General features: G+C 38.3%; 1 protein-coding gene across 6 annotated transcripts in view; it reads right to left on the reverse strand.

Annotated features, from left to right (window-relative positions):
* Window positions 1–1,928: 1,928 nt before the first annotated feature.
* Entpd7 (ectonucleoside triphosphate diphosphohydrolase 7) overlaps window positions 1,929–24,694 on the reverse strand; it is a 50,540-nt gene continuing 27,774 nt past the window's right edge. For all 6 annotated transcript variants that reach the window (XM_074078549.1, XM_074078548.1, XM_074078551.1 and 3 more), the window contains 8 exons: window positions 20,192–20,295; window positions 19,414–19,470; window positions 16,023–16,156; window positions 12,307–12,473; window positions 9,466–9,790; window positions 7,131–7,216; window positions 5,984–6,145; window positions 1,929–4,427 (listed from right to left, as the gene is read on the reverse strand). In XM_074078549.1, coding sequence (XP_073934650.1) covers window positions 4,196–4,427; window positions 5,984–6,145; window positions 7,131–7,216; window positions 9,466–9,790; window positions 12,307–12,473; window positions 16,023–16,156; window positions 19,414–19,470; window positions 20,192–20,295 — 1,267 coding nt within the window. In that variant the 3' untranslated portion in view covers window positions 1,929–4,195. The remainder of the gene's footprint in view (window positions 4,428–5,983; window positions 6,146–7,130; window positions 7,217–9,465; window positions 9,791–12,306; window positions 12,474–16,022; window positions 16,157–19,413; window positions 19,471–20,191; window positions 20,296–24,694) is intronic.

Genomic DNA, 24,694 nt, shown 5'->3' on the forward strand with positions numbered 1-24,694 from the left:
AAATGAGGGTCAGAAGCTATTACAATGACTGGGCATGGTTGGGTGCAGTCAGCTGTAGTATAAACAGCAGATTCTGTTGAAATAGAAAGTGAATGAGCATATTCCATTGTAGCTGTCAGCTTGGTTAGTGGTGCGTGTGTTTCAGAGAAACCTGCAGTCTAGAAGGACATTCACTGTGACTTTGCCCAAATTACTACTACTCTGAACCTCAATTTCATCACCTATATAATGGGGAGAGGGTTTGATGAGAAGAGCCCTAAAATCTCAGCTTTAAGTCTCATCCTGTCTTGCCCTGTGATGCCTCTGCCTTGTTATAATGCAGTAAGAAGACTGCATTATATGACAAGCAGTTTCTAGTACTATGCTCTTGAATTCCCAGACTCCAGAACCATGAGCTCAATAAATCTCTAGTACTTATATATTAAAGACAAAAAAAACTCTCATTTTCTGAAATTTATTTATAGTGATTGCTGTTGAAACTCCATTCCCATCTACCTTAATGTCAGGGACTATGGGTAAAACAGGATGCTGTTTGGAGCAGTCTGGTCTTTTAAACCAAAGGCCAAAACCTCTTCCTGAAACTACATGACCTTTTTGCTTTGTCTCCTGCCTTTGGTTCTTTATCTTGTCCAGCCACCTTGTTTATAGATGATAACTGACCCAGAGACAACAATTGGCCTGCCTAGGGAACCAAAGCTAGAAAATTACAAAGCCAAGACTGGAGTCCAACTTGGCTAGTCATTAAATACAGTGTTCCTTCCCTTAAATCATTCCATCCACCTGTCCCTCACCTGACAAAAAGCAAAGCAAAACAAAACTGAGAAACTCTGTTCGGGGAGCATCTGTTTAGATAATACTAGTGAAAAGTATGTTATTTTATTTCAAAAATGTAAATATGAATGTGATAGTAAATGTTAATGCCTAAAAAGCCTAGCTTAGTGAGTGTATGGCAGGCTTTCAGTCAACACCACCAGTAATCACTACCCAGGGCCTTGAAGTTAAAGGAAGCTCTTAGGAGAAGTCAGGGACGGGCAGAATACTTAAGATTACATGTGTAGAATAAATACAGTGTTGGCAGAAAGTGATTAAAAGTTCCCAGACCAAGGAAATCCAATTCAAGGAGATAAGGCACAGAGAGAAAGATGGCATAATTTGGCTTAGAGTTAACTGCAACTTAAGTTAATGTAATACCACCTAAGTGGGTATTATACATATTTTCGTTATGTTCTAGTGACAAGAATTCTGGAGAAAATGATGGTTTATACCTCACAAGACAAGAAAAGCATCACTATGATAAGCTACTGACTTCAATTTTGACATTTGTGACTTGTCTTGGTAATAACAAAAGTACTAAAACAATTCAGGTTCATTGTTGCTATTATCCAAAGTGGTTGGTAAGATTCAAAGGAACCAGTGGAATGTGAATTTTATGGCACCATAATTATCTTCAAAAGGGAACCACTCAACATGCAGAAAGGCAAACAGAAATTTTTAAAAGCTGAAGGCTAGAAAAGGATAAAGGGTGTGGCAAGACTAATTTCTCCTCCTATAAATAGTAATAGTCCACTATGAGGAAGTAAAAAGAAAACCTGTGTGTGTGTATGAGAGAGAGAGAGGGAGGGAGAGAGAGAGAGAGAGAGAGAGAGAGAGAGAGAGAGAGAGAGAGAGAATCTGGCCTTCAGCAAAGAAAAAGTAGTTCTAAATGAACTAAAAAGCATTCATTTAAAATCTACTGGTTGGGAGGGATGAAGAGGCTCAAGAACCGATATCAAGAGCAAATGTTCAGTTCTTCTGAAAAGTACAATAAAAAAATCCTTTTTCAACAATGGAATTTCAGGTAGTTTTACAATAATAAAGAGAAGTCTAGATTCCATAAAATTAAATAGGATACAGCAGTAAATAACATTAAATAAAAACTCAAAGACTAATTAAAATAAATTAAGAAACATTTATATTGAGAAAAGACAAATGTTGGTATCCTGAGATTCTCAACTATAAAAAGAATAATAGTAACATCAGTCTGAAAGTTTGTAATGATTAAAATAATATACATAAAATTCTTAACAGAGTATCTGGTACATGAGTGCTTTACAAATGGTAGCTATTACCACAACCAGGAAGAATAACTTCACTAATAAAAGCTTTAAAATGGGACTAGTTACTACTCCCCGCTTCAACTTGAGTTTGAGCATACTAATATGGTCACCAATCAAGTAGCTTTTGCCTAGATAATTGATTAGATTTCCCAAGAGACCAAAAATAGTATTTGAAGCAAAGGTGAAGTAAAAAGAAAAAGTTACCTGAGTAAGCAATGGCTAGCAAAACATTTTGACTTTTTTTTTTAAGCAGCATTCATAAGGCAAGGCCTCATTCACAGGACACAAAAATAAGGAAAAGAAAATCAAGGCAATTGAGAGATTTTAAAAATTAAAGGGAAATGCTATACAATAAGCAGTAACCAAAAAGAAAAGGATATTTCCAAGGGAAACTATAGGAGTCTTTGCTAGATCCACGCTTATCTAAAATAACTCAAAGCCAGGTGTATAGTGTATACCAATAATCTCAGCACTGGGAGGTGGAGGCAGGAGAATTCCGAGTTCCAGGCCAGCCTGGGCTACAATAGCGAGACCCTGTCTCAATAATAACAATTCAAGACTCTGAATTGTTATTCAGTTCACCAACTGAGTCAATATACTTATTTTAATAACAGTTCATCTCTAGGAGGATCTAAATTTCTTTTTCTCTGTTTGATGAAGCACTTAATTTCTTTTTGTTCCCAGTACAGAATTTATTTTTGAAGAGTTCCATTTTTACTCTTTAAAGTTAAAGACCTTTTTCTCTCTTCATCTAAGTCTAGAAATCAAAGGCTTTGACAAAAAGATAAGAAAGATATTTCAACCCTGGGGGTATAGTCACAGGCAGGACACTCACAGCTACATATAAGAAAAGATAAAGTAGAAAGGAAGGTGGAGTTGATGAAAAAGAAATTCTCATACAATCTGAAGGCTAAATGTAGAGAAATATAGAGAAGCAAAGCTCCAGGAGGGCAGTGGATGAAGATGAAATTATTATGGCTTTTCCTCTCTCATCAAGGAAGTACTGTTTGTGACTGAGCAATCTCTTAACAGAGGTTCTGAAAGTTACCATGTAACTTCTAAACCAAAGTTTAGAATTTGCTATTTCAGACATTCCAGGATTTAGAAATTGATAAAACTTCTATTTCTAAAAAAAAAAATAAGAGTTTGATATTATTGTCTTTGCCCACTCTCCTGATACTAGTCTTCATTTCTTTAAAAACAACCTAAATACATCCCAAATGATGTATTGATCTTAGCGGTGAAATGCTTTAAATCTTTCTATACATAAAACCATGCCTGGGAACAGTGACTTGAAACCAGACAAATCCAGGTCCTGGTTCCCCATCACAGTTTCTCCATTCTACTTACGGCTCAAAAAAGCAAAATTAATGCTCAAATAGCCCGTGAGGCACGTAAACATGGAAAATTTCTATCCTGATCAGACCAGATATCAGGTAAAATATTATCTAATTTTCAATGGACTGACTACCCATTTAGAAGGGGTTCTAGCATTTTAAAATTATATACTAACATCAACAACACTGTCAAGGATCTTGAATCACACCCACAATGGCTTGTCAAATAAGCACGGAAGTTGTGTCATTTTGGTTGCCTGGAAATTCATATCTGGTCCACTGAACTACAAAGATCTTGGATCCCAATTAAAGGCTGTGGATCTCCACATAAATGATATCTCTGTTACAGAGAAAGAAGGGGCTGCTGCACTTGTTAGAACACCTCTGGCTTTGTATCAAGATGCTCCAAGTTTGGATTCAACCAAGCTTCCAGTGTGCCCATGCCAAACTTCATGCTTCAGCAAGAGGCAAATGCTGGCTCCCAGGAACACACCAGATCTCTGGGATGAGGAAAAGAAGCATGCTTCAGTTGGACTAAGCTTGGTCCTCTTTGTTAGCACCAATCTCTTACCATTTAGTTCCTCACAGACTAAATTACAGCTTCTCTCTGAGAAGAGGTCCTGGGTACGAAAAAGTAAATAAAGTAGAAATTAAACTAGAAATTCCAAGGCCAAAGCGAATCTGAGTCCAGTACAAGAAAGTGGAGGAATTCAATGAGCAGCAACTCTGGGGTACTTAAGATTCTCCAATCCTGGTCCAGCCTCATGGTCCCACCTGTACCCCAATCATCGGCACCACCTCATCGATCCACAATAAATCCAACGGAGCTGAGGCTCGAGTTTGTCGGTGGTGAATTCGGCGGATTCGCAGAAGGTACAGGATGATGGCCAGCAGCACCACCAAGATACAAGCAAAAAATAGATAGTGGTTGTAGACAAAGGAGAGACGGAACCAGCTGACATGGACTTGTCGGACACCTTCCTGCCGAAGATCCCTAGAGAAGGAGAAAAGAACTAGTAGTTTCACAGAGATACATTTACTCTGATTTGAAGTGTCCCATGGTGCTGTCCCATTTATTCCATCCACGCAAACATTGTCAACGCTAGTTACACAGAGCAAGCAAAGCTGCAGAACGTCCCCAGCCCAGGGACAGTGTGCAATTCTACCTGCGCCTTCCTTTCCCTAACTTACAGAAACAGCCTTGCAGGCTCCAAAATCTGTAGACAAGAAATCTGAAGACCTTTGAAACCGAAGAGGGAAAACCAAAAAAACAACCGAAGAACAGGAAGACAAGACTGGTTATCTCTCACATAAATCTTAAAATATAGTTCATAAATACAGTACTAATGAAATAGGGTGTTCCCTAAATCCAACCAAGAAATCAGAATGTGTCTATGTCTTTTTTAAAGAGCTGCTGCATTTCCTTAGGATAAGGATGCTGATGTCTGATCAGCTGTATTAAAACCTGGGAAACAGTAAGAGATATGCAAACCAAAGGGCAGTGGTCTAGTGGCCTGGCTGGAACAGAAGTCACTCTTAGGTGGTCCAGGTGCTGGAACCAGTTTTTGTTTTGTTTAATCTGCAGTGTTTTTTAAAAATGTGCATCTCCGAACTGAACGACTTCATGTAAAATATAGATTCTGGCTTCTCTGGACAAATGAGAACTAGCAAACGCTGGGACAGCATTTCCGCATGATGCAACTAGCCTTTTAGCTGGCACGTTCTCTGGTTCCCCATAGCCCTGTACAGCCCACTTCCCTCACTCTGTCACCTGCCTGACTCCTAAGGCATTAAGTTTAAAAGAACAGGCACCAAAGATTAAGAATTTGTCTTAATCTATCTGAACTAGTCCAAGGAAAGAGGACCTAAATGTTGTCCCAAATATCTTCCAGGGCATAAAGGCAGGGCATCAGGCTACCATAGCATGATGAAAATACGGCCCCCCCCCACCCCGCCCCGCCCCGCCACATGCAGAGACAAAAAAAAAAAAAAAAAAAAAAAAAAACCCCGAACCATTTTCATGTCCTTTTTACTAATTTCTGAAGTGACTCTATCCACTAGGAAATCTTGCTCTATTCCGATAGCCTTCCCCCTTCCCTATTCAAAATCTTTTTCAGGGTAACTTAGGGATGACTTTTAGTTCATCACTCAGCATCTTAGAAGAAATTAGTATGAGCCCAGTCCAAAAACTGATTTGTTGTAGACGAACAAATACAGTTGACTTTCTGAAATGGCAGAGCTGAGGAACGGACTCCAAACAATAATTCTCAACCTTCTTTTGTTTTTTTGTTTGTTTGTTTTTTGGCAATCCTGGGGTTTGAACACAGGGCCCCACACTATTAGACATGTGCTCTACCAGTTGAGCCATACCTCCTGCCTCAACTTTCTGTTTCAACTGCCGGATTTGCATAGTGGCTCTGTGGAAGCAGTAATAGGAGTTTATTTGTTTTGTGGGGTGGGAGTATAGAGGGGTTCACTTAGGAAATCTATTCTGAGACACAGATTAATATCCTCTGAGATCAAGGTACAGCTTGGTTAGTCTCACTTTACCTGAGTGGTAAGAATCGGGTTTTGTACAAAATGGCTCCCAGTGTCCACTGAACCTCTCGGTCATACACCAGCTGAGCTGTACGCAGGTTTGGGTAGTCATAGGGAAAATGGAATCCTTCGTGTAGGACTTGGTACATCCAAGCTGACTTAAAACACTGATATCTGTGTTGTGACAAAAAAAAAATTAAATCTTAAAAAAATAAGATAAAAGAATTCTAATGTTTTTCTTTGCAATAAACTACATATTCCCATTAGATATCAAAAGATCTGCCTCTCCCCACTTCATCTTCCTCACCTCTAGGTGAAGCCAAATTTGACCTATTTTATCTTACCATATGTGAAGACTACCTTTGGCAAGGTCTTGATATTGTGGCTGTGATTTTTCTCTTTTTGTTTTGCTTTTCCTTTTCCCTTAAAAAAAGTAGTACTTATCTTTACAGAGCATCCTGAAATATCTAGAAATGTAATTGCATGAAGTTTGGGATTTGCTTCAAAATAACCAAGTTGCAGTAAGAGTCAAGTAGTGGGTGGGAAAATAAAACAAGACCGGCCCAGAGTTAAAAACTGTTCATACAGAAGCTAGGTGAAAGCTGCACAGGAGTTCATTATACTATTTTATTTTGCTTATAGGTTTAAAAATTTCAAATACAAAATGGAAAACTGATGAACCACTGGCAAAATGTTAATAGTTGTTGAAGCTGAATGATAGATTGTTATAAGTTACCATTCTTTCTTCTTTTCTGCATACTTGACATGTTCTATAATAAAGTTCAAAAAATTTTAAAAAGGGCATCATTTTTATGTCTAGTCACTTGAAGAGAACTCTTGAGTAACCACTGCTTTTCCTTGGCTTCACTAAAATTGGCTTGCTATTTTGGCTCTGATCCCTCAGAAAATTGAGATCTGAAATAACCAAATTCTCTTTCAAATCCAACCTGTACTACTGCTTGAGTACTCTCCATCATAATCTGCCATCCTCATCTTTAGGCCATATCTAAGGTAGAAAAGGAAATTGTTTACTTGATTTTATTTTCATTTTTTTGGCAGTACTGGGGCTTGAAATCACGGCCTTACACTTGCTAGGCTTGCTAGGCAGGCACTCTACCACTTGAGCCAGTCCACCACCGCTAGTCTGGAAGTTACTTACTTGAGTCGATGCTCATCTGCATGTGAAGAAAAAAGGCCATTCTTGAATCTCTGAGTTAGTACTGACCAAGCCATGCCACAGTAATCCTGGAACAACCAAAGAAACAGTGCAGTGAAATTGGAGGCAGACTCTCTTCCTTCTCTACAGTCACAGCTGTTTTATTTCTAGTTAGTTATGACCAAAGAAAACTCTCATTCACTGAACACTGTGCCATACCCCTCTTTATTCATATCACCTCCAAGTCTAGTGCAAAGATAGCCCAAGCCCGCTACTGGGCCTCTCAGCCTCAGAGAGGGTTAAGGTTAGAACTGGGAATAGCAACATGGGAGGCCAAAGAGAGCTTCAATCTATGAAGGAGCAAAGGAGGACAGGTGGAAACCTATCACTGGCTTGTCTGGGTGTTATGCTTCTCCCCAAAAGAATCATCCCTTTTTGGTTTGTTCAGCGAACTAACATTTACTGAATGTCTACCATGTGCCAGACGCTATTTTAGGTGTCAAGGGATCGAGCAGTGAAAAATAAAAAGAGTCAAAAAGTCCTTTCCTCATGAAGCTAGAGACATTAAGCAAATACACTACACATACAAAGTATGTGCAATGATGTAAGTGCTCAGCTAAAAAACAGGAAAGAGCAATAGGTACTATGGGGAGGGTTGTGATTTTTGGACGGGTCGTTGAAGGAAGAAGAGAACACTTGAGTCAGAGTTTTAAAAAGTTAAGGGAATACAATCATCTCTTTTTACCTTGGGAAGGTAACTTACTAAGTCACTAGCAACTTGGAAAAGCTATAACTTGATGAGCCATTTGGTGTTCAAGAAAATAGGACTTGAAGTTTTGAGATAAGAAACTCAGTAAGGGACAGTAAGGGAGTCCTGAACTCTAGAAAGGGAGTAAGAGGATATTCCTGGAGAATGGAGGAGGGATAAAACAATACAAACCAGGTATTCCACAATATTTCTTGGAGCCTGATTTTTGGGGATTGAATAGTATTGATACTGCAGATATTATTTTATTGGAAGTATTTTACTCTAGAGAATTACAAGAAAGCAGAATGGAAAGGAAAATAAAAGAGGACAGAGATAGATCACAGAATTATACAAAAATCAAAGAGATGACTTTGCAATTGTTTGAATCTGGAAGGTCCCCACAAAGGTCCATGTGTTAAATAGGCATGGTCTCCCATGGTGGCACTCTTGGGAGGTGGTGGAGTCTTTAACTGGTATGGCCTAGAGGGAGGTCTTTATATCATTGGGGGATGCCCTTGAAGGGGATTATGAGAACTTGGCTTCCTCCTCATTCTCTGTTTCCTGGTTCATGATGAAAATGGTTTTACTCCACCACATATTCCTTCCTTGTTACAGGCCCAAAGCAAAAAAGCCAATTGATCATGGACTAGAAACTAAAAAACTGTGAGCCAAATAAACCTTTTCTCTTTATAAGCTGACTATCTCAGGAACTTTGTTATAGCAAAACAATAAACAATAAACATCTTTTCTGGACTCTCTATCCAAAATTACAACCTTTCTCATATTACCTATTGCCTTTTCCTGAGCACTTTTGTCATCTTACACACTATGTATGTACATGTGTATGCATATTTAGTTATTGTCTCCTATAGAAAAAATGACTAGCACAGACTCTGAATTAAGGCAGGGAGTTATGGAAGTTTGGCTAAACTGTTACCTGTCCAGGTAACTAATGCCTTAAGCCTATAACATGCATAAATCCTATATATGTGCAAAGTGAACTTTTCCTCCTCCATTTAAAATTTAAATAATACTTCTATTATCTCTGCTTTTTACAACATCTTTCTAATATTCTAAGTGAGCCCATACCAGTTTGGTCTCTTAATAACTAAGAGAAGAAAAATGAACCTACCCACCATAATCTCCAAGAACACATGACATCTAAGACACCCAGCAAAGAGAAAAATAAATAACATGAGACTGTTGGCCACAAACATTAAACAAGACTTCTGGAAAGTTGTAAACCAGCAAAGAGAAAAATAAATAACATGAGACTGTTGGCCACAAACATTAAACAAGACTTCTGGAAAGTTGTAGGAAAACCATATATAACCACTGCAATTTTATATTTGGGTAATAGGACACCCATGGAAACCTAAACTTAGTTAATTAGAAGGCAGTTTGATATAATAGGTTTCTTAATTTCTCTAAGCATTCTTTCTCTTCTATAAAATGGAGGCTTATGGAGCTCCTGCAAAGAATCAAGTGAGATCATGCATGCAAAGCCCTTTGCACAGTGCCTGGCACAAAGTAATGCATCCAATAAATGGCTACTGCCAACATGAGTCATCTTTATCATTAATGAGTTACCTGAGCAGCCTTAGCAAATGTTGGCCCATGATAGCGGCCACCGATGCGCAGCACATCCTCTGTGCAATAAAAAAACTCAGAGAAACCATAGAACTCGCTGTTGTTAAAGTCAATTGGTGACTGGTAAATGCCATTCAATGATGCCTGGGTGGTGTTGGAGCGAGCCAGCAGGGGGCTCAGCATTGTTCCACAAGTGGCCCAGTCTCCCTTTCCTCGGATATGCAGGACCTGGCTGTTCCTCTCCACCACATCTGTGAGTCCCACGGGCAGACAGGGATCCAGAAATGGATTGTCGGGACTCAGGCCTGTCTTCTGGCCCAGCAATCTGTCACAACAAAACAAACAAGAGTACAGGACTCAACCTCATCTAAGAACCATGACGTATATCACAGATATCTTGTTACTGTTTTTCATGATATCATTAGAAAAAAGAATGGAGTACTACCAGTCAGTGGCATCAGATGTACATTTAACTCAAGCAAATTAAACTTAGGAAGACAGAGAAATACCCTGGGGATCAATTTATTTAACTCTATCATCAACATGTTTATTTCCTAGTGTACAGCGAAAGGAGAGATGTGAATCTGCTGTTTTCATCTAGACTTCATGCCCACATGCCTCTTCAAAGTGCAGGGATTTTGATATTTTGAGGCAGGGTCTCACTATGTAGCCCAAATTTGCCTTAAACTCCTTTTCTCAGCCTCCTGAATGCTGGGATTCAAGGCATGTGCCACCTTATTGGTGGCAACTACAAGAATCTTATTTTGCTGAGTGTGGTTGGCATGTTGAAAAATACAACTGGGAGGATGCAAAGTGGGAATGACTGGAGGAGGGTTTCCTGAAGAGAGGACCATGGTGGTGGCAGAGTAGTGACGCCTGATTTTGAAAGAACAGTGCTAGGACAGAGCATGTGGAACACCAGATCCAGGAAGCAGCCTGAAAACTTTGGAGACTGAGTGGGAGGGGGACAGACAGGATTTGATTCACTCCATAGCCATCACACAGTTCTGGATCTTAAGTCTGTACTTGTATAGCAATCATATTCTCATTACTAAAGAGATTAATATGAAGATCTGGCTAAGGATGGGAATTACACGGAGACCATATAAACTTGCAACTGCAATAAATTATTCATCAGTTCACAAACTAGCAGATTCCTGGGGTGAAGATATACACTCAGGTGTAAGGACTGAAAGAGGGAATAGGAAGGCAACACAATAGAATACTTGGAACAACTGGAATCTGACTACTTCAAGGACATGCCATTGACTGCAAGGAAAATTCAGAAAACCCTTATTAAGAAGAAAAAAACATTAAGTTCTGCCATCCCAGGAGGCATAGGGTTCTCTAATAGATTGGCAACTACACAAGATACAACTTTTACCCCTCAACCTCCTGAAGTTGATGAATTAGACACTTAGCCAGAAAATAACCAACACATGGGAAGAAGACGGTACAGCATGGGAAAAATCTGGAGGCAGCAGAGAACAGAAAAAAGTACAGAACAACAAAGGAAGAAAAATGGAAAAGGAAGGACAGCAGCTACTGAAGAAGGAACAACCAAAACCAATGTGAAGCTTTCATAACAAATGCCCTTCAGACATCATGGAACCAGCAGGAGCAATTCGTGCATCAAACCCAAGCAATGTTTGTACAGATCTAGGAGAACTTCAGAATACCACTTGATGTTTACACAATCATCAATCTTCCAAAATGCCAGGACTTTCCCAAAGCCCCTTGAACTCTTAGTGATGGAGACTTACAAAGATTAAAAAGGCTTTTGAGACAATATTTTCTTCAACATGTTCTAAACACAAGGTAATTGATTGCTATGGAGAAAGTATTACAAATGGATTAACCAATACCTCCTTATGCTAGTCTCTAGCTAAAGAAATGAATATAGATAATTTTATGGTAGAAAAGAATTCTATTGTCTATTATCCTTTCCTTCAATAGGATAATGATAAATAATTTTCAATACTCAAAACAAAAACAATCACCTAACTAATTCATTTGGTATTCAAATGAAGAATCAGAGATCTGTCCAATACTGGAGGAAAAACTTGCTATTCTGCACCTGATGAAAGACCATTTTAAAGGTAAATTTTAAATATATATATAATATGTGTGTGTGTGTGTATACATATATAATTGGTATTGGGGGTTGAACCCAGGGCGTCCTCACTTGAGCTACCCCAGCTCTTTTATTTTATTTACGTATTTATTAATTTTTTTTTTTTTTTTTGCAGTACTGGGGTGTGAACTAGGGCCTACACCTTGAGCTACTCCCCCAGCCCTTTTTTTGTGATGGGTTTTTTCGAGATAAGCTCTCTCAAACTATTTGCCCAGGCTGGCTTCAAACCGTGATCCTCCTCATCTCTGCTTCCTGAGTAGCTAGGATTATAGGCGTGAGCCACCAGTGCCCAGCTGTATTTTGTTTTTGAAACAGGGTCCTAAATAACTATGCCTGATCTAGCCTGGAACTTATAATCCTCCTGCCTCTCTGTAATTGTGATTACATGTATGCACTAGAATTTTAAATTAGACATTTATTAGTCTCACTTATTCCATGATACCATGATGGATGTGGGACACAGTGAGAGATCACAGTTAAGCTGCTGTACTTTTTTTATGAGCCCTAACAACTAAGAGCAAGAAGCACCCTTGCCCAGGTCAGGTGCCAGAGGGTCTCTAAGAGAGCGATGCTAGCCCACAGGCAGGGAGGTAGGAAAGAAGGAAAAGGAAGGACTTAGCCATATCCAACCTTAGTTGGATATGAATATTTCCTTCCAAATATTTGTGGCCTAATGAATTTCTATTTAGAAACTTGGATCAATGTACCTGTTTTTGTTAAGAGTTTCATTCAGTACAAGGTCTTCGTAGCGCTGCCGGGCAAAGTTGCCCCCAAAACCCAGAAAGGTTGTCACGTAAACCCTGTACACATGTTCAGTGTGCTGCACATCGCAGCCCAGGTTGAACTCAGCCAGCAGGATCTTGGCAGCTTCTTCCTGTTATACAATAGCAAGAGCAAGTCGGGAATTTTATTTTAATTCATCTCTAGGAAGCTATGGCATTGCCAATGCACCGCCTTCCTTTCCTATGACTTCTTTAAAACATCTAGCAGCATCCTTTCATTGTAATAGCATTATTTTAGACAACGACATGTAAGGAGAAGACTGCACCAATAAAGTACAAATAAGAGGCCAAGTTGGAGATTAAATACCAAATTAGAGAATCAAATGCTATTTGTAGTTACAGGTTATAGAATTATTATAGTTGAGTCGCTTTCTGGCATGTACTTCTTTGTATTTTCCAATTCTCTACAGTGGGATTGTGCTATTTTCATTACGAGAAAATCCTTCAAAAGAGGAATTTGAAGGATCATTGTGAGATGTATTCATGGCTTTTTCAAAAACTATTAGAGAAGTTCCAGTATTCCTTGTGACAGATTTGGATGCTAGCGAAGTTCAACTTTATTTTAACTCCAAAGAAAAAGTGCTTTTTTTCTTTTCTTTTATTATTTATTCATTTATTCATATGTGTATACATTGTTTGGGCCATGTCTGCCCCGTCTCCTACTCTCCCCTCCCCTCCAGCTCTTTTTTTTTTTTCTTTTTGAACATCAAGTACAGAGGTTGAATTTTTATATTCTTCAACTCAAGGCACACTATCATGGCAAAGCCCCTCTTCTGTTTTATTTATTTATTCCTGTTTATCTTCAACCCACTCCTGTTCCTACCCCCTGCCATAAGCAACCATTCTAAGGTGCTTAATGCCTAGTTTCTGTCTATATGCATTATTACAAAGTGGAGATTATTTTTAATTTGTGAAAATGCTATTGCAACTCTACTCCTAGGTGTTCAAAAACTCATGTCTATACAAAAACATGTTCATGAATGTTAACAGCAGTATTATCCATAATGACTAAAAAGTGGAAGCCACTCAAATGTCTATCAACTGATGAATGGGTAAACAAAATGTGGCAAGGTCATACAACAAAATGTTATTTAGTCATCAAAAGAAATGAAACTTGGAAACATTTTTCTAAATAAATGGCAAATATAAATGGCCACATTGTATGACTTCATTTATAGGAAAAACCTAGACTAAGCAGATCCACAGGAGATAGACTAGTGGTGGTTAGGGATGGAGATACAGGAGAAGGGGAAATAACTGCTAAGGAATATAGAGTCTCTTTTTGGGGTGATGGAAATGTTCTTGAATACAAAAGTGATGGTTAACACAACTTTTTATAGTACAAAAATACATTAGGTATTTAGAGATTATTTAAATTTTTTAAAATGCTTCTTTATAAGACTTGCTTTCTTTCTATCCCAGTGCTGCTTTCTAAATCCGCACATACAAGTCATTTGTTTAAAACTTTATGCCGTAGTGCCACTTGTCATCTATCCCTTAGACGCAGAACTATGCCTCAATTTAACCTATTGATGCGTACTCACAATATAAACTAAAAAGTCTCAGAGCCAAGTTAGTTCCTGAAATCTCCAATCCTAATATGACATCTATGTTGACTGTGAAATTCACATTTCCAACAGTCCTGTGGAAATTCTGACACATATGTTCCTTGGATATCTCATACTCAACATACCCAAACTGAACACACTGGTCTTAGGACTTCAGAGCTAACGACCAGATGATGCTCTCATTCAAACTCTCAGGACAATACTGTTTGCTTCCATCAACCCTGCCCTTTTCCATGTTCTCCTCTCAGTAATTGGGTTCCTCAGCATCCTAGTTATCAGCAGCACTGTCTCCCCACCCTGCTCACACCACCACCATCATTCACCCAATTACATTGTTTTTTCTCTCCAAAACATTCCTTAAAGTCTGTTCTATCCCTTCCATTTCAACTTACGTTGTCTACTTCAATGTTCACCTCCTTACTTTTTTTTCTTTTTTCAGTGATGGTGATACTAAGGCTGAACTTAGGGCCCTGCATTTGCTAGACAGACACTCTGCCATTTGAGTCATTCCACCGGGGACGCCCCCCCACCACCACTTCTTACTCAAGACTCCCTAACTTCATTTCTTTCTCTTACAACAAAATAATTTTCCTAAAAACATATCACTGGACACTGGTGGCTCACACCTATAATCCTAGCTACTCAGGAAGCAGAGATCAGGAAGATCATAGTTCAAAGCCAGCCCAGGCAAATAGTCCATGAGCCCTAGCTTGAAAAAACCCATTACAAAAAAGGGCTGGTTGGTAGAGTGGCTCAAGGTGTAGGCCCTGCATTCAAGCCTCAGTACCACCAAAAAAAAAAAAAGAAAAAAAAAAAAAATCAGCCCAGCCAACATGGTCACAAAACTCAGAGCTGGGAAGGACTTTCAAAATTTGTTTTACGGTAGAACTGAGGTTCATATGAACCCCACCCCCTCTACTGGCCCCTTCTGCTCAAAACCTTTGCTAGGTCCTCATGATCTTCAGAAATAAAAACCAAGCCTTCTATGACATGCAAGACTCCTCATGATCTTATCTTCCCATTGCAACACCTGATAATCCTACACTAAAACATGCTATTCACCATTCCTTGGACCTTCTGGGCTCTTTGCTGTTTCTCCATGCCTTTGTACATCCGGTTCAACCCATGCAGATGCCTTCCCCAACTTCTACTCTGCAAAGCCTACTGTCATCCTAAGCCCAGGTAAATGCCTCACCTGTGAAGCCAGCCTTTCCGTTTAAGCCTTTGCACATGGAGCTGATCCTGCCAGTCCCCACAATGCCATAGCTCTCTGTTTAAACTAGAGGGCCTCAACCAGTGGCAATTTCTACCCTGCCCTCTCAAGTGGACATTTGGCAATGTCTGGAGAGACTTCTGACTGTCAAAAATGGAGAGGGAAGGGTAGTTACTGTCATTTGGTAGGGGTCAGTATCATGATACACAGCCACCCACAACAAAGAATTATCCAGCCCAAAATGCCAAAAGTGCCAAGGATGAAAAACCCTGGGTTGGATCAAATTACAGGACTGTCACGGTCTACCTAAAATCATTGGCTGTCTCCACTGACAGATTATAAATTTGAGGGGGACAGTGTAACTAACAGGTACTATTTCTTGTACATATTACCTGCTCTTTCTATGATGAAACTTCTGCCGCAAAATACAGTAAGTAAGAAATATTAGATGCACAGGAAAGGAATGGTAAAGGGAAAGGAAATACCATTTATTGAACAATAGGTATGTATTAAATAGTGTGCTCCTATATGTATTATGTTTACTCTTCAGGCAACCCTAGGAGATACACAGTATTAATTGTAACTACTAAAATGTATCAAAAACTTATCATTAAACTGGCAATTCCCTAAATGCTTCATACTCCTGGTTTTATTTCACCCATAAAACTTTATGAAATAGATACTGTTATTATGCCTTTTTTACATGTGAAGACACTGTTAGAACATATTCAAGATAATCCATGCTAGCAAGTATCTGAACAAATATTTGAACCCAGGCAGGTTGGTCTAAGTCAAAAGATAATGTTCTTCTTTCTCAAATACTGGCATTTCTAATTGAATTTCCATAAAAGGCAAAATACCTGTTTTGGAGGAAGGACAGAGGCTGAGGTAGGAACTTCATATGCAATTTGGAGAGAGGCCCCTCCCATATCCAGTATCCCTACTGTCCTTCTTCGTCCTGCTGCTGATTCCTGGGAAGCTTCAGCATCTGATTCTGAAATGGTAAGGGAACAGAAGAGCTCTAGGAATTAAAAATCAAAATTAAATCCAAAAAAGAACACCTCCCCCAACCCAAAAGAAAACAAGAGCATTGCTTTAAAAATCAGAAAGCAAATGAAAATAATCTAATAGTCTTGACTATAGATTACATGGAGAGGAATTATTTCAAATGACCTAAACATGATATTTTAACTATGTCCATAATGGGACAGATTCTAAATAAACAAATAACTTAAGCTGAAGTCTAATAGTTTTATTGTTAACACTATTGCTATTATTATTTTTAAACTATTAAACATATATGGTAGAATAAAGCAGTACGTTAACATCTTTAGGAACAAAGATTGAACATAAAAGAAAAAGGATACATGTACAAAATCAAGAATTAAATAACAATTTTATAATCTTAAATATGAGTTTATTTATTTTTATTGATTTATATTTTGGCAGTACTGGGGTCTGAACTCAGAGCCTCACATTTGCTAAGCACGTGCTCTGCCACTTGAGCCATGCCACCAGCTTAAATATGAGTTGAAAATATCACTAGGAACTCACATTCATATGAACTCTGTGGCCAATGACAGGTCTAGGGTAGAAAGTATACAAGATGAGTATAGAATACCTTGGTATATCAGACAGCAGGGAAATAGTACAAAACAGTATTGGGATCATGCTACAGGGAACAGGAGCCTATCTAAAGGTGTTCTTAAAAAGAGTAATGAGGTGGGGGCATGACCTCAAGTGGTAGAATGCTTGTGTAGCATTCAAAAGGTCCTGGGAGGGAGGGAGGGAAAGAGGGAGGGAGGGAGGGAGGGAGGAAGGAAGGAAGGAAGGAAGGAAGGAAGGAAGGAAGGAAGGAAGGAAGGAAGGAAGGATGGATGGAAGGAAGGAAGGAAGGAAGAAAGAAAAAGGAAAGGAAAAGAAAAGAAAAATGATGTGAATAGGTTCTTTTGGGCAGGGTGGAACAGCACTGGGGATTGAACCCAGGGCTTCATGCATGCTAAGCAAGCAACCTACTACTGAGCTACACCTCTAGCCCTAATATGGTGGGCTGTAATGCATCAACTATATTAAAAAATTCCTAAATTCATGACAATAAACACTGAGGCTGGTGGAGGGGCTCAAGTGGAAGAGCACCTGACTCCACAAGCATTAAGCCCTAAGTTCAAACCCCAGTAACACAAATAAAATAAAATAAAATTCACTGATTACCTTGGGAAGTTGCTAGGACACCAACTCATTATTCAAAAGCTTAATAAATAAAGGAAAAGAATCAAGGGTTTAGTCTGTCTTTCCCATAAGAACTGTATTTCAAGAAAATCAAAAGAATTGATGAAGTTCAAAAATCCCAGCTGCTAAATGCAGAAGGAATGACAGAAAAAATCACTATTTTGCAACCTCTAAAAAAAAAAAAAAATACACATCTAAGCAACTATCACAATTGGCTACTTACAACCATTAGGTGAAAGGTGAATGAGAAATTTTATAAAATTAGACAGTGACAACCTGAACCCTGAGTATCTCATCAGTCTGAACATGACTAAAAGTAAGACAGACAGGATAACACCTGATGTGACATAGCAGGAAACAAACAGCACTATTTGTGATTAATTCTTATAGATGGAGTTCAATCTCAATCTAATCAAGCTTCTATAACTGACCTTCAGTATATAGGACATATAGGGAAAGAGGGGAAGAACATGTTAAAGACTCCTCAAAGATACAGTAGACCAAATTCAGAATGTGACAAATTCATTCTATCAAATGACCTAATTTTTCCCTTTTTTTTTTTTTTTTTTTTGTGGAGACAGGGTATCTCTATGCAGCCCAGGCTAGCTTTGAACTTGCAATCCTCCTACCTCAACCTTTTAAGTGCTGGGATTACAGGCATGTACCCCATGCATGGGTTTGTTTTTTAATGATTTGCAAAAAGGTGAGGAAGTAGGTGGTAAGGGTGTGTGTTAAAACAGACTAAAGAGGAAGCACAGGTGGCTCATACCTATATTCCTAGTTACATGTAAGGGTAAGATGGAAGAGGCAACCCCAGGCCAACCTGGGCATATAGTTCATGAAATTCCATCTCCAAAATAAGCAGAGTGAGCAGGGTACTGGTAGCTTATGACTGTAATCCTAGCTACTCAGGAGGCTAAGATCAGGAGGATCATGGTTTGAAGTCAGTCCTACTAAATAATTCTCAAGATCCTATCTCAAAAATACCCAATACAAAAAAGGGCTGGTGGAATGGCTCAAGTGGTACAGCACCTGCCTAGCAAGCATGAGGCCCTGAGTTCAAGTCCCAGTGCTCACACACATATATATACACACACACACCCAAAACAGAGCAAAATGGACTTGAGGTGTGGCTCAAGGGGTAGAGGGTTGCTTTGCCAGTGCGAAGCCCTTAGTTCAATCTCCAGTCCCACCAAACAAACAAACAAATAAATAAGACCAAAGAGACATACCAATCAAATGGAATATCAGATTCTAATTTGAAACAAGACAGCTACAAATGAGAATTTCTGAAAAAAGTCAGTGAAAGTTCTACATGGATATTAACCAGGCATTGTATAACATATAATATCAGAAATTATTAATCCTGTTGCATTTGTACTGTTTTGTTGATTTTGAGGTGGGCAGTATTGTGTTTGAACTTAGGGTCTCACACCTGTTAGGCAGGCATTCTACCACTTGAGCCATGGTCCTCAGCCCATTACATTTTTAAAATGGTATTGTGAATTTTTTCTTTTTTGCTTTATTTTGAAACTCTGGTATACATATGAAGATAAAATGATACATATGGGCTTTGCTTTAAAAAAAAAAAAAGAAAAAAAAACCATGTGGGAGCCAGGTGTGATAATACAGATCTGTAACCCCAGCACTGCCCAAGCTGAGGCAGGAGGATTTCAAGTTCAAGCCTAGCCCAGAATACATAGTAAGGAAGGAAGGGAGTGAAAAAGAGAATAGAGTGGGGGAAATGTGTGTTATAAAGAAGTCATATAAACAAACAAACAAAAAAAGGCAAATGTTATTAAGTGTTGAGTCTGAGTAATAAGTCCATGGAGGTTCATTTTATTATTTATTCTGGTTTTATGAATATTTAAAACTTTTCATAGTAAAAAAGAAAACCAAATTAGGACTGGAAAATGAAGCAGCTTAAGTTTTTAAAAAGAAAAACAACTCAAATCTACTAATAGATTATGACTTAAACCATCATCCCTTAAAGAATTATCATAAGAAGGTGGTATTACTCACCATCTTCATGGTCAAATCTTCCCAAAACAAAGTTGATTCCAATCCATGCATAAACCCCTAGGTAAGAAATATAAAAAGCCTCACTTAATTCTATTACTGCTTTTCTCCTCCTTTTCTTAGAAAAAAGAAATCACCGTATTCTATTCCATACTCTCAAGAATATGGATTTTAAATCTTTTTTTTTTTCTCCCCTCCTCCTGTCACTTGGCCCTGGGTGCAGATGAAACCACAGGAAGTGCTTGGCAGAGTGGGAAAATTGAAAGCCTCCTTTTCTGACCAGAAGACCATGAAAGTGAGCTTCAAGGAACCAGAAACTCTCAGGAGCATCAGGAGAATAGGGAATAAAATTAGGTACGAACTCCTGGGCTCACCTCCAGGCTATACATACATGGATCTGACCCTAAATAATAAACCAATGGTTTTGAGAACCATGTGGTAGGACACTGCTCAGGTCCTAGGCTGGCCACTTGCTGACATTCACAGGACAAATCCCAATAGTAGTGTCAAGACTTTGAATAATAGGATCAGCCTATAAAAGGTGTGAAAGAACTTGAGCTTGAACCTATCAGGTTGACTGCCTGTTTAAAAAAAAAAAAATCCAATGATCTCATATGCAAAATTATTTGGCATACGAAGAACCAGGAAAACTTTAATTCAAAAGGGAAAAAAGTCAAAAGATGACAACACTGAGATAACACATATATTGATTGGCATGTTAAGGAGGCTAGGCCATTGCTGACTCAGAGGTGATCCAGCTCTACCCCTCCAGACTCAATACCTTCCTGCTTCCCAGAGATCACTTCTGCCTGAGACTGGGAAAAAAGGAAGTCGAACTCCAGTGGTAAATCTTTCACTAGGTCAGCCAAGATAGCCAACTGCTTCCTGCAAAACAAGAACAAAAACCCAGAAGTTAATAATTTACTGTCTTTTCAGGCACTCTACTTATAGTCCCAGCTACTTAAGAGGCTAAGGCAGAACTGCTTGTACCCAAGGGTTTGGGGCTAGCCTGGGCAATACACAGAGACCCCATCTCTTAAGGAAAAAAAAACAAAAACAAACCCTCTCTTCTCACTAACTGCCTATACTGGCCTTCCTCCTGGTCCTGTTATAATGGCATTGTTCGTCTACCTTACCCACTTGTGCAGCCCTGCTTCTTTTGATTTCAAAGGTTTAAACTTTCTCCAAAGAACAGCCTCCTACATAAAAAGGAATATGGTAATAGTAATACTTTTCCCTTATCTAATGTTATAACTCAAATAGGATTGAAAACTGAGACTATGCCTCTCAGATGGTGAGTATGAATAAGCCACAGGAAATGACAGCACAGAATCATAATCTATAAAATACATATAGCAACATTATTCTTAATTACTTTGAAAGAAAAATGTAAATTAAGGAACCGATCTCATCTTACAAAAATAATGCCTCCCACATGACTCCTCCTCAAGACATACTGTTAGTTATACAAGTTAGTTATTCAAGTTTTTATATAATTCTTTACACAAACTAACAACTTTTTAATCTCACTTTCCGTATTTCAAGAATTCTTTCTTGATAAAAGTCTTATCATTTGAAAACCCATGGTGGGAGGGGAGATAAAGGAGAATGATGGAGGGGCTAAATTCATCTATGATATATTGTAAGAGCTCTCATAAATGTCACAATGTACTCCCAGTACAACAATACTGTAACAGAAAAAAGAAAAAAAAAAAAACAGATCAGATTCAAAATCCAAAGTTGGTAAGATTTCCAATTCAAGGATGACATTTGAAACAGTATCTACGAAGTCTTTCTAAGGTCTTCCATACATTCTCAGTATTATCAGTCAATGAGAAGCAAAGAATCAAAGCAGGAGGTAATATTATAAATCTAGTGAAAATGTTAGTTGGGCTACAAAACTCTATGGATAAATAAATAAGTAGACCAATTTTCTTGGATTTTTAAAAGTTATTCATTATGAAACATTCCCAGCTGGATATGCTTCTAAACAACCCACAGGGGAGACTTTGCTGGGTGTGGTGATGACAGGGAAGAATAGGTACCAGCCTTCATTGCTGTTTGCAATGTAAATTATGGGTCCCAATACCACCTTTCTAGAGAGGAATCCAGGACTGCTTCAAAATTTTAAATGTGCTTAATCTTTGACCTAGCTATTATGTTTTTAGAAATTCATTCCATGGAATGGAGAGAGGAATACTGCAGCATTATTTATTATAATAATGAAAAACTGGAAATAACATGATAATATAGGGGTTAATTTATAGTACATTCATACAATAAAATACCATAAAAGTGTTAAAAGAAATGAGGTCAACTTTTATCTACATGTACTGACATGAAAAGATGTTCAATATACTTTGTTGAATTCTAAAGGTTACAAGACAGTATGTATAATATGATCCTATTTATGTTAAAAACAAAGAAACTCTTCATATACTGCACTTGAATAAGACACAGCTTTCATTTTCCAAAATTCAATGTTTATTTTAAAACTTTTAATGACAAAACACTGATAACTGTGGAAGCTGAGTGGTGGATTAAAATCAAGACTCACTACACTGTTCTCTCTACTTTTATATGCATATGAAATTCTCTAAATAAAAATTTTTGTGTGAAATATTACTCTGTCAATACTTTTGTAATTTTATACTACAAAATAAAAGGACAGTCAAAAAAAATTCTGTTAGGTTGTTGGCAAAGAAATAAAACCAACTGGTAATAAATTCAAAATACAGTCTGCATATTGAATATTGCAAACACTAATAAAGTAGCAAAGCATTAATCATACAAAACAGGTTCTTGCAGTGATAGTCACACTTATGCCAACAACTACCTTGGCCTTAGAGGCAGCAACAATTTCATTAAAGTCAGAACAGATATAATGCATTACTGTATTATTAAGAGACAATCAGAAAGGTAAAAGAGAAGAAAAGTTGCATTTCTTTAAAAATTCTCAATAAAATAATTATCAACATTTAGAGCTTCTACACTGGCAGCTAACACCATAAACAAATAGAGTGGAGCTACACAGTGGGTTTTGTGTCCATGGAAACATTGGCAAACAAAGGCAATGCTGGGCAGTGCCAGAAGATGAGGCAATACTCCAGACACACAAAGGTGGCTGAACCACAACCAGGTTCTTCTACCCAGCCTTGCAGGGTGGCTCTGCCCTTTTGACCTCCCACTCAGCTTTTTCTCTGGCTTCCTTCCCCCTTCCTTGATTATGAGAATTTCAGCCATTCAGAGATTTTGTGATATGAAATCCTTGTCTTGTGCCATCTATTCTCTCAGGGTTTCTGTAACTTTTAAATGGTGTGAATATTACTTATATCAAAAACAAAAATTCTAAAAATGTATGCACAGATTATAACTTGTGGAAATTACATAAAGATGGATGCAGAGAAGAAATTGGAGCAAAGTTAAACCGTTTCAATTGGCTAGTAGAAAAGTAAAGCTTGGTTTATTTTTAAGATTTCCCTTAATGGTTAAGGTTGCAACTACCATAACATTTAACGTTTGGTTTTAAAAATATGTAAAAACAAAATGAAATTTCATAAAAGACTAAGATGTGTGGGGAAATAAAACAAGGAACTAGAAGAAGACCTCTCATATTGACAGATGGCTATATAAATGGTCTGCTCCTCAACAGTAACCACTAGCTAGGAGTCTAAAGCATGGGGAAGGAGTTCACTGAAAGAAGGACTGCTGCTTGTTATACATGTCAGACACAATACCATGAAGTCCTTCATGCGTAACTAAGGTTTTTCTTAACTGTTGCTGCTTTAGGAAAAGAAAGGCTGAGTATAAAAAATTAAAATTTATTTACCAAGGGAAAATATTTAAGCCAATAAGAAATGCCTGCTGCCTCTGAGACTATGACCATTCCTGCAAGATGGATTCTGAAGTTAAGGTTGGCCATGATTTCATTGATAACCAACATCACAGGCAACAAAACCAAAAATAAATGAGTGGGACTATCTCAAACTAAAAAGCTTCTGCACAACAAAAGAGTGAAAAGGCAAACTATAGAATGGGAAAAAATATTTGCAACCCATGTCTGATAAAGGATTAATCTTCAAAACAAAACGAAAAAACTTCTTACTAGGTAACACACACGCACAGGAAATCAATGTGAGTCAATGCCCTGTATAGCTATCCTTATCTCAACCAGCAAAAACCCTTGTTCCTTCCTATTATTGCTTATACTCTCTCTTCAACAAAATTAGAGATAAGGGCAAAATAGTTTCTGCTGGGTATTGAGGGGGTGGAGGGGAGAGGGAGGGGACGGAGTGGGTGGTAAGGGAGGGGGTGGGGGCAGGGGGGAGAAATGACCCAAGCCTTGTATGCACATATGAATAATAAAAGAAAAAAAAACTTCTTACTATTGAATAGTAAATATATATATAATTAGAACTATTGTGATCTGGGGAATTATCTGAAAACAATTGAAATCAAGATCTCGGGAGATATTAACAATCCTATGTTCTTGCAGCATTATTCACAATAGCCAAGTTCAAGTTCTGGTAACAACCTAAATGTCTGTGGATGGATGAATGGATAAGGAAAATGTGCTACTGTTCGGTGTTCAGCATTAAAAAAGGAAACTCTGCAATATGTGACAACATGAGTGAACCCCAAGGACGCAATGCTAAGAGAAGCTGCGAGCATGTAGTCTCACTTAAAACATGAGCACTTTCTAGAGAGCTGCTGTACAACATCACGCAATATGTACTGTATACTTAAAAAGTTGTCAAGGGTAAATTTCATGTTAAGTGTTTGTTAGGGTTTGGATTTGAAGCATCCCCCAAAAAGGTGTGGTCCTCAGTTGGTAGATCTAATCATTGAGAGGTGACTGGACAATGAGAGCTCTGACCTAATCAGTGGATTATCCCCACTGATAGATTTGAAGTTTGAAGCATTATTGGGAGGTGGTGAAAACTTTTGGGGGTGAAGTCTAGTAGGAGGAAGTAGATAATTCGGGGCATGTTGTTGGGGGCTGTATCTTGTTCTGGGCCTTTCTTTGGCTCTTCCTGGCCACCATGAGGTGAGCAGCTCTGCTCCACCATGCCCACCTTCCTCATGGCAGGTTCTGCTCTACCACAGGCCTAGAAACAATGCAGCCAGTGACCATAGACTAAAACCTTTGAAACTGTGAGCCAAAATAAACTTTTCCTCCTTTAAACTGTTTCAAGTTATTTTTCACAGCAATGAAAAGTCTGACCAATACACTGTTCTTACCACAATAAAATAAAATCACAAGAAAACCAGAGTTCAGAGGGCT

The sequence above is a fragment of the Castor canadensis genome, chromosome 7 (assembly GCF_047511655.1).
Source record: "Castor canadensis chromosome 7, mCasCan1.hap1v2, whole genome shotgun sequence".
NCBI lineage: Eukaryota > Metazoa > Chordata > Mammalia > Rodentia > Castoridae > Castor > Castor canadensis.